The following is an 11,414-nucleotide window of genomic DNA, read 5'->3' as shown; positions in this document are numbered from 1 at the left end:
CAAAGGCAAAAGCCGTGCATTTGCTGGCAACATTTTCACAGAAAACTGTTGGGGTAAAATATCTTTCTTTGAACATTAATCTGTGGCAAAAAGCCTTAATTTCAATCTTCGCTACCACGTTCTTTACAAAGGGGTTGAATGCAAGACAGATTGTGCGGCTGATAGCAGTGTTTCAGCACTCCATCTGACCTTGGAGCGATTATTGTGAAAACAAAAACCGGGGGCATTAAGATCTGAGCCCAAGTCAAGGGAGGAGGGAACGTGAAGTGAAATGAGTCTGCCTGCCATTAAATGCTGTCCATATTTTTCAATTTAATATGACATCCCACTCTAGTGAAATGGGCTCTTAAAATTGAGATATTTTGCCAAGTCCTGGATAACATACAGCCTGTAGACACTCAGCAGTCACAACCCTAGATACGCTTGCACCATCTAACGAGGACTGATAGAAGAATTCTTACTTTACAAACATACCTCCAACAACAGCCGGTGAAGAAGAGAACTTTTTCCAGGGCCAAAGCATTAAACTGTTCTCCTTCATATATCCACCTCCCCTATTCAGATATATCGCTATTATTCACCGAGGAATTGAGGTGAATAAATAAGTAGCAAAATTTGTCGGAAAAAAAATGGGTTGGAGGAATCGTGGCGGCTCATGCTTTCATCTGCATCTCCCTTATAATGTAGACTTTTTGTGGCGAAAGTGTGTAAGTATTTTTTGAATGTTTTTATTTATGGCTGTTGTTTGAAGTGGTGCGCATATATATATATATATATATATATATATATATATATATATATATATATATATATATATATATATATATATATATATAGATGAATCTTTTTGTGTGTTTAATTTGTTTTGTTTTGTTTTGTTTCGTTTTAAAGAGCATTTAAAAAATTACGGACCCAACCCTACACTATGATATAGCCTAATTACTTCTGAAATGCTCCTCTGAAAATCTTAATACGCCTGAGCAGTATTATCTATACAAAGGCAGACTTTTGATAGCAAATTTGTAAACTGCCTTTATTAAGAAAAAGGCATCGTCCCTGTCTCACGCCTGACCAACAGTATTTCTTCAGTGTGCAGCGTAGCAGCTCCACAAGGGTCACGGCCAAAAAGTCCTCGCTCGCCTCCGCCGCCACACGCTGAAAAGCAGCTGCTCTGCCAAGCACATTGACTCCACATTGACTGCTGCCTGCCGGCCTCATTTTCTTGTTTGATAGAAAAAAAATCTAATCTAAATGGAAAGTGCATTTACAGGTTTGTTGAGAAAACACAATGTGACATCTAAACCTTGACCAAACCAAGAAAAGAAAAAAACTATTTCTCATTTAAATCATCCCTGCTCACAAACATTGTTTTTGTTTTTCTGCTCCTCTCCTGCTGCTCGCACTCTATGTCGCCTCCACTTTTGGACCTCGCAGCTCAAGCTGGAGCTGGTGGCTGCCGGTCCTGCGGGCGAAAATAAGACTACGAAGCAGGGGGGTCATTACTGAAAACTAATCAGTCCTCAGACAGAGGAAAAGAGTGCAAAGGAGAGTTTTTTCTTTTGTTTTATTTTAATCCAGGAAAGGACCGGATAGATGGGCATTTTAACATACGGCCAAAACCATGAATCATGAAATAAAACCTAAATTCAAGTTGAGTTTAAAAATGTCGGCATTAATTTAAAACAGTAAAATTGGAATCCCACACTAATCGTTCCGACCAGTGTGCCACAGATAACAAAATGCTCATTGGATTGGCTTGACATAGTCAATTTATCTAAGACAGTGTTTTTCAACCTTTTTTGTGCCAAGGCACACTATTTTCTTTGGAAAAATCTCGAGGCACAACCGAAGACTTTGCAATTTAAAACTTGTTTTTTTTTTAGTTTTAAGATAAGGAAGCAAATTAACACGGGTTAACACCCCTTAAAAACGCGTGTTAAAGTACTGTGTTGCCACCTATTGGCCAAGAGTAATTTTTACATGCAACATGCTGACAGCCGACAATGGCAGTGTTTCCAAAAATAAAAAAAGTGTGAAACTGGTTCATTTCTCAAGGCACCACTGACTATATCTAACTTTGTGACGCTAACGCTGATCTAGGATATCAGGCCTGTACAACTCATTGACCACTTGCAAAACACAAAACACAAGCAGAGACCCCCTAAAACATGCATACACTGTACATCGCATTCACTGTAAGCTTTCTCTGCTAAAACATGTAGAGTCTAACTACAAATGTCTTCAAATACCCTAACCGCAATCTAATCCCATGATGAAAAGAAAAAGAAAAATGACCATAAAATTAAAGAAAAAATCGGCGTTTCTTGTGCAAATAACATTTTCTGTCATTGGCAGATATTTTAGTCCTTGAATGTTTTTTTCACAGTTTTCAATGTTACCACCTGGCACTCATCCATTTTACTTTTTCATTTTAGTTTTTCAACAATTCACATTGGCTTTTTGAATTGTGACATTGAACTGTTTTAAGTACTGCTGGTAGTGTTTTGTCAATTGGGTTCTTTTCATATTCATGAAAAAAACATCCTCATAATGAAAACTGTGATTCTGCACTAAACACCTGACACACTTTTCGCGCACATTCTTCTCATTTATTTTACGTGAAAGCAATGGCGGGCCACGCTCCTTTAATAAATTCCAAATGTAACTTCACTTACAAATTCAATTTAGTCATGTTTTACACATTAGAAGGCAGGGAGAAAAACGAGAAAACTGAGAAAAGTGTGTTTCTCTACACTATAATTTTAAAAGTAACATGTTTTTAACCAGAACAAAAACTGAACCTTACATGTTTGATGAAAAAAGAATTGGTATGCGTGCAGTAAAACGCATAGAACATACAATGCCTCGATTGTTTCTAAAAGCACAAACATTTTCCAAGTTGACGGAATTTCGAGCAAACAATTTGCTGATTTTTATATCTTTACTGAACTGAATAGATCGCAAAACCATAGCTATAAATCCTTAAGTACGATTTTATATGGTTTATGAAATTCAAATTTTGGTAGAATTTCTTGTTGTCCTTTATTTTGCTTTATTTTCTTAAATATAGAGGAGGTTCATGATCCATCCTTCTGTGCGCAATGACATGGAATTTCACATTGATGTCACAAAGAAAATATCAACATAAGACCGTGATCTGTGTTCTAAGTAAAATAACACTTGGACACGTGAAATATGAATGTATTTGTGTGGAATGTGTATAAACTGTTATTAATTAGTACGTTACACAATTTAAAAAGTACAATGTAGGAACAAGTTACTCTAAAAGTGTCTAAGCTGTTGTTTAACGCAACAACCGCGTATTAAAGTAAAAAAATTACTGAGTAATTTGCAAGGTTACAAACATACACGCGTCATGAATGAGACTTTCAAGGAGAGTCGCAAACGTTTTATGTCTCTGTCGTGTGACCCCTCGGAGTCATCCTGACCTCAGACAGTCCACCATTGCGTGCGGGGGGGACTCCCGAAATATCTGATTGCATTCATTCATGCTCCAGCGCCGGACAAGGAGATACAGACCGAGAGAGAGGCGACAAGGGAAGAGGGCTTAGTGGGACATGACGCAGAAGAAAGGGCACTAGTCTGTCCTCTCATTAGAATACTCACAAGCAAAGGCAGCCGGCTGAATTCGCAGAGGGCAGACGCTGCTCAAGAGAAATGTCCCTTTATTTATTCCACGTTTCAAGCTGAATCAACCACGTGAAGACACCTAATATGGCTTTGCCAAACACTCCTCTACTGGTCAGAACGGTAAATGAAGAACAGAAGAATGATGGAAAAGCGGTTCAATGAAAATAAGGTTAGCAAAGTTGTTTTTAAGCCCTCGTTCTGACGGTGATATTGGTAGACAAAGACGGATTGAAACCGAGCAAACAGCCGGGAAAACCCCTCTGCCCTGATTACCAAACGCTCCCACTGATGGAAAAGTATGTGGAAGAAATCCAAACCTGTGTTAACTTTCTTTCAAGAATAAAAAAACATAAGGCTCCCAAACGTCAGAATCCAATGCCCGCCCGTTTCTTCAAGTTAACTTCTCCCGCTTTTCGGCCCCTGGGTTTGAAGTTATGTATTTTATTTAAACTTGTAAGGTTTACTCAGTGTTTTATTGGACCTCTTTTTTAATATCGGTTTTATCTTCTGAAATGTTACTTTGTTTTATGTTGCATATGATTACATTTATTCGTCGAGCGCTGTTGTTTTTAAAATGAGGTCGACAAATAAATCGGATTTGAAAAAAAAACACGGCTGTGATTGGGAAGAATACCGTGGACCGCGTGGTGTATAATCCTGGTTTACATTTATGTATTTAATGAATTGTCATATTTTAAAACGATGCTTATTTTGAGCTAAATGTGATCACGTTGGCCATATACATTATGTGGCTCTATGCCGGGTGAATGAAGTTGGAGCATAATATCAGGACATGATATGTCCAATTCGGGCATACTAAATCAGAAACCAAAGAGATTTTGAGACAAACCAAACACATTTGGGGGGATTAATTCCCTCAAGCTAGTCATTTTCCAGCTGGGAGAATCTGCGGTTTTGTCGGATGGAAAAATGAATGGCGGCTAAATGGCTTCTTCTCCAAGAGTGAGCCTGAAATGATGTCAGCTTTACACTTTTGAAGTCACCTGCTGCATCATTTAGGACGCCTCGCTTCATTAAATTGGACCTCGGCGGACTCCCGGAGAGATGGGATCACTTTTCCGTGCGCGGGGTTGACACCGAAATTGATGGGAATGGCCTCAAGAACAAAATCTCAGGAGCAGCTTTCACCAATTATGCACAAAATGACGAGGTAAATGTTGTTCAGTGGACTCGTCAACACGACACGTTGGGTTTGGGAGCAGTTAGCAATACCTGCAGGGACTGAGTCAAACTAACTTAGCAATCTTGCATAGGGACCGACGGGTATTTGCCACCCTACAAGATCTTTACAAAAACCTGTTTCCTTCCTTGAGGGAAGAGGCATGCGTTACAAGGCTCAAGGCTCGGCTTTACGCTCAAGGCTCGGCTTTACGTCACACTGTCAGCATCAAAAAGAAGAAAAACATGAAGCCAACTTGGCGAAAACTTCTCGTAATGCCCTCCTCTCGATGTGAGCGATTTTTACTTCAATTTGGTATTATGAGTTCAAAGTGGTAAAACCTGTCAGCACATCTGGAAAAAATCTAGTTAACAGAGCGTCCAGTCGAGTCAAAACTTTCTCGCTGAAGAAAGGGGAGAAAACAAAATATGGCCCCGTGAAAGGATGTCTATCAACAGCAGAAATCAAGGTCAAAATTATGGCGAGGGAAAAATAAAGTCAATACCGTCAAGTCGGCTCGGCGACCACAACCCGTCGTCAAGCGTGGGGGTATCAACAACAAGATCTACACACACCGCTGGACTTTGTAAACTTGAACACTAAACTACTACAAGAAATTACAAGCAATTGCAGGGAAACTTTTCACAAATGTCACAAAATATGAATTATAAAAAGTAGGATGACTTTTTTTATCTTTTTAACTCAAATATGCATTAACATTCCCCAGTTGAGTGAAAACACCTCTCCACTAGAACTTAGTCATTTGACTTAACCCGTCTGAGAAAAAGCTGCGCAATCAGACCCCAGAAAGGAAAATGTCTGACCAATATGTGCAACCCTGCTAGCTCAATTGAAAGAAGTCAAGGTTAATGTGTGCCTCTATGCACATTCTGACTTAAAAGAGAAATTATGACTGCTGTTTTGAGAATTACAGAAAAACTTTTTTTTTTTTTTGCTTTCACAGAGACATTTTTAAAATTCTAGTAGTGGTATTAATGGGGGTGTTCATCCGTTCAATGTAAAAAGGAGGCTAAAACACTGAATTTAATTTTGTAGTAAAAGGTTTACACAGGAAAAGTTATGTCAAAGTTATAGGACGTTTCAAGTCAGGAATACAAGTACTGTATTAGGTTTATGGTTTTGTCCTTAAAACTTTTAAGCATGTAGTAGTAGCCTACTAAATCATGCGTTATTATTATGTTTGTTTCTCAAAAATGTTCTACATAATTGTGAAAATGGCATGGAAAGGAGGGAGAGTAGAAACATGACCGGTGTTTTGGGTGTTTGTTTGTTTTTTTTTACTCATCATTTCATATGAGGAAAGCAAAGAACTGCAATTAACGTACATCTAAATAGAAAATCGCGTAATTATTGGTCATTATTTTGTACAGTGTATTTTGGCAAAAAAAAAAAAAAATACGACCATTAAGTGGATTTGATTTTTTGTTTAAAAAATTATTTTCTTCACGAATAGGCTGTTTTCTCACAAACGTGAGCTAGCGGATAAAACTTCTTTATACTGTTTATAAAGTTAGATTTAGTGTAGAGCCGCATGCGCCCTGTATCTCTGTCATCTTTGGTTTTGATTCCGCTCGCACGGTTGAGACGGGCAATTGCAATGTTTTGTACATTCGGATTATGCACGACACAATTTGCGGCGTCCTCGCTGCAGTGAGATTCACACCCGAACCCGCCCCGCTTGTCCCAGCGGTCATCGAAACCCGGGAGTACGGCGAGGTGACTTACTTGGCGTTGGTCCGGTTCCAGAAGACGGCGTAGCGGTCCGCCACCACTTTGGAACTGGGCTCCTGGCTAAAAACACACATCCACAGCACCAGGCAGACGCCGAGGATCATTTCCACTTGCAGCATCACTACGGCAAAAGTTGGCCACGTATTCCTCCTGGTTGGTGCGGCGGCAGGTGAGGGGGTCTCATTCACCAAGCTCGCTCGGTACGGGAGCTCGGGTCGGACCGGTCCAATGTGGCAGTTGTCCCTCGGAGCTGGGGATATATGTCCCCCACCCCCCCTCCCCTTCCTTCTCTCGCTGGATCTTCAGGGGTGCGTCAACAAGGTGAGTGACGACAAGCGCACCCTTGGGTGCTAGGGGACAAGTCAGTGACAAAAAAGCGCGCGGGTGACGGACAGCCACGTCAGATATCCATGGAGTCCACACAACTTTTGTCACTTCGCGCAAGGTAAGCGAGGGGAGGGGAGGCTTGAAGCCTACTCAATCAATCCAAATGACAAGTGAGTAGAGGAAGGGAGGAAAAAAAAAAAAGCTCGGTACCTCCTCTGGTCTTTCTCAGTGTCCGGCTTGAGTGAAGAGGAGACACTTGTTTAGGTGCGCATACCGCCGCGTCCTCCTTATAAATGAGCCATCTTGCAAAACGGCAAGATAAAAGAAACCCCACCAAATTGCGTCGAGTCGCCTTCGAGGTGAATGTATCCGGGCGTGTGCGTGTACGTCTTCGGATGAGTCGCTGTGTGCATGGGTGTGTGTGTATGTGTGGTGCTGAGCCTCGGGAGAGTGCGCAGCGTCCAGCAGCTCCAGACGCGGACTGAGCGAGTGGCTTTTCTTTACTGCGCCGCCATTGGCTCCCGGTCTTTGGCCCCGCCCACTGCCTCCCACCCTTCACCCCCCACGCTTCCCCACTTTTACCCACGCCGCCTCCACAAGCCCATCTACTTGTACATGTACAGTAATTCAATTGCGAAGAGGTCCGTAATATAATTAGTTAGTTATTTATTTTAACATGTGTTATTACTAAGGTTGTGCTAAGAGATGTTTCTAAATTCTAAAAATGGGAATATACATTATCGGGCAATCAAATGCAAATAATATTTTATATACAGTTTTTAAAAAACATCCGAAAGTAAATTAACCCGAATTGATTATGTATATTTAAAAAAAATGGCTCTTGAAACAATTCAGTTGCGTTTGGCCAGTGAAGTGATGTTTTTGCCAGGTCTAACAATGATTACTAACGGAGGGCAGCTTGGCACACAAATGTGCAGACATCGTTAAGGTGTCCCGTGGGATCTTATCTACGTCAACCTAAAAAAATATATATTATGTTTTAATTACAAATATATGTTGTTCATCTGCCAGCAACATAATGTGAAAGAGAACAATTTAATGCTCTTCCGTTAGATGGCAGAAGGTACAATAAGCTGAGCATCCACCTGTTGCCATTCATTCAACAAAAACAGACGTGTCTCTCTGCGCGTCAATCCGTTCAAATGAACAGGCTTAGAATGCACACTGAGTAGGTCAATTTGGGACTAAATTGAGAAGACGTCGACGTTATTTCAATACAGTATATTTTGTTTGGTGCTGTTATGTGGGCATTTTCTTGGCTTGTTGGCTCATCAAAGACACTGACCTAGTGCAGTGGTTTCCAAAGAGTGCACCTCGTAGACATGGGCTGATATCAGATTCTTGTATAAATTGAAAAAAAAAAAAAAAAAAAAAAAAAAAAAAAAAAAAAAATATATATATATATATATATATATATATATATATATATATATATATATATGAACAGCACAGTTTTTCAATTAAATGTTTTGGGTTAACAGCTAATTTTGTTTTCGTTGACTACAATACATATTGTTTTTTAAAAAACATAGAAAATATTTTGAACATTTGCAGTAAAAAATTAAAATACTTCTAAATAAAATCAAAGTGTAGTACGAAAGTAAAAGCTGCTTTTCTGCTCTTCACTTTGTGAAGTTACATCAGCATGTCACAAATTTCATCAATACTGGCAACAGGTCTTTCACCAAATACCACACAACCTATTTTGACCGGTTGCAGAAAATAAGCCTACAATATTTAAATAAAAAAACACAAACGTGATATTGTAATGGAAGTATTGCCCCTCACCCCATGCGTATTCATAACAATACTGGTGTAAGCCTAGACAAAAAAAAAAAAAAAAATGTTGACTCCCATGATGTGACAAGGCACGCTAAAAGTTGCATACAATGTGTCTTTGTTCAACAATGCCAGCGACGTACAGTGAGAGACAGAACAATTGAACTCTAGATGGCAGAAGGTACATAACGTAAAATGTGTGCCTTGAAATTTGGAAAAGAGTGCTTCTTACACTTCTGAGACTGCAGATTCAAGAGCATTTCTCTGCCTTTCCTGTGTGGAGCTTGCACAGGTTTTCTTCATGAACTCTGGCTTCGTTCCATATTCCAAAAGCATACAGAAATTCTCCTAAAACTCCAACGTGTCCGTAGGTTTTGAATGTGAGTGTGAATGATTATTTTTCAATTGATTGTCCATGATTGGCCAGCAACTAGTCCAGGATGTACTTCAACTCTCACTCAAAATCAGATCTCACACAACCCAGTCAGAATAAGCCCAATAAATAAAATTTAAAAAAATAGGATGGCTGGTCTTTGGGTACCTTGTTCCTAAAGAGACATTTGCCAGAAAATCCAATTATAATACACCTACTATTACTTGACATATTTGAATTGATACATTAATTATCACAAATTAAATGTATTTGCAAAAACTTACACACTTTTGAGTTACATGTTTCAAAGAATACTGTTGGTAACAAATTGTGCTGAACTTTTTAAATTGTTCTTGTGTGGTGGACTAATTGAAAGCAAGTGTAACCTTTGCAAATAAACATGATGTGCAGTGGGTGTTGAATAATTTTGTGTTAAGCTCTCTTTTGTTCAATAAATAACTCTGTCAGTCAAAAGTGAGCATTGTTGTCTTTGCAATGGCAGATATTTCCCACACAGCTCACAAAATGGATATTATTAGATTATGTTAAACGTAGTGTGGGGTCATTGTAATATTTTCCTTGGCTTATTGAATTACGTGTTGAAAAGAAATGCAGTGCTTTTCTACATCGCTGCAAACTACAACCGCACCGTAAAAATACTTTTAAATGATTACCTCCCAGGTCAATCAAAACTGGGCCACATTACATCTGCTCTTATTAGGCGGTGTTGAGGTGAATATTTTGCCTTGTGCATGTATTCTATTTGTTGTCAAGGATTTTGACGGCCACACACTTTCATTTTAAATACATGCCTACTTCAATGGCAAATGCCTTGGAGGTCATTAATAGGCCCCACGTAATTATTCTAAATTGTTTCAATGGCAGCAACTAAAGCATTTATTGTTCTCTATCATCGTTTATGAAAATAACAATGAAAAGCTATACAGTGTAAAATATGATTGCAGTTTTGCTATTTGAAGGTGTGTGTTTGTGTGCGTTGTTGGGGAGAGTTAGGGGGCTCAGGCATCGCTCCAGCACTGAGACGCCCCGCAGTGGCAACCAGCTGGGATCGCTGACTCAGACGGGACCACATCCAAGTTTGAGTCTGCATCTGTCATCGGCTTAAATCAAGACCAGGACCCTTGCAAAATTTATGAAACTTTAGGAAACGAGCTGCAGCCCTCAACCCCAAACAAGGAATACCAGTCGCATGAATTCATACTGTATGAAATTGTGGATTTACTTAATATGCAGATCCTCGTGTAAAATGTATCTTCCCTATAATGAAGGACAGCACTTTTGGGGGGCTAATACTTGTGTGGTGTTTTATAGGGGTATTTATTCCTTAAGTTCCATCAAACTTTGGACATTTGTACATCCTGGAAATTAGAGGTACCAGTCAGGAAGGCTAGATGATGAGTTATTCTTCGGAACAAGGAAAATTATTTCTAATGAAATGTTGATAATAATACCCACAGCCCAAACATAAAATAGTGCTCCACAAGTCCCGAATTCAGGGATAAGCTCCTGCAACGGAATTGTGCTATATACAGTATTAAAGCCATTTACACACCAATAACAATTGGACTGGATTTTAGGATTTCCCCACCTTGCGAAACAAATTTGCTGAAGTTCAAATGTCAAATATCTCTCAAAGATTATCAGTGATTATGCTGTGGTGTGTGTTATGAAGATTTTTTTTCTTTTCTAACTGACCAACTCAGAAAGGGTAGAATGGAGGAAATTTGACTTTTCTTGTATATTAAAGGCATTTCTTCTTTAATCACAAACGTTGGTTCCAAATTCTTCAAACGGATTCCGTTTGAAGAGTTTGGAACCAACGTCTGTTATGATTGTGTTATGATTATTTCTTTAAAAAATAAGACACAGCCACAAGACAAATAAACAAAGAAATTTCACAACTAAAAATCTAGAATTGAAAAAGCCTTTTGGATGAAAGATGAAACAACTTACAGTTGCCTCAAATCAACTTTGCAAAATAGGAGTTTGCCTATGCAATGTTCTTGCACGTTTTAAAGTACGACCAGTCTTTTTGCTATTAACTGCTACAGCTACTGCTTGCCCAAGTTCTATAACCCATTTGAAAAAAATCGATTACGAGTTTACAAATGGGTATGTGTGTGTCCCCATTTTGTGAATTTGAGAAAACCAAACCTTTTATAAACGTGTTTATTCTTTGTTGTAAAGTGAAGAAAAAAAGATTCTGCACACTTACTGTGTGTGTTTGCAAAACAGGTGCCGACTGCCTTCAAAGCTGGACAGGGAGAATGGATGGGGTCAGAGGTGGGCTAATATTTTAAGATAATCCCC

The 11,414-nt window shown here is 39.2% G+C and overlaps 1 protein-coding gene across 2 annotated transcripts in view; it reads right to left on the bottom strand.

Annotated features, from left to right (window-relative positions):
• efna5b (ephrin-A5b) overlaps positions 1-6,832 on the bottom strand; it is a 97,069-nt gene extending 90,237 nt beyond the window's left edge. For both annotated transcript variants that reach the window (XM_088420422.1, XM_088420429.1), the window contains exon 1: positions 6,578-6,832. In XM_088420422.1, the coding sequence (XP_088276548.1) occupies positions 6,578-6,702 (125 nt within the window). In that variant the 5' untranslated portion in view covers positions 6,703-6,832. The remainder of the gene's footprint in view (positions 1-6,577) is intronic.
• Between the last annotated feature and the right edge of the window lie 4,582 nt (positions 6,833-11,414).

The sequence above is a fragment of the Hippichthys cyanospilos genome, chromosome 1 (genome assembly GCF_059441005.1).
Source record: "Hippichthys cyanospilos isolate Australia breed blue-spotted pipefish chromosome 1, RoL_Hcya_1.0, whole genome shotgun sequence".
Lineage (NCBI taxonomy): Eukaryota > Metazoa > Chordata > Actinopteri > Syngnathiformes > Syngnathidae > Hippichthys > Hippichthys cyanospilos.
The sequence above is the reverse complement of the archived record's forward strand: the minus strand, read 5'-3'. Positions and strand labels throughout refer to the sequence as shown.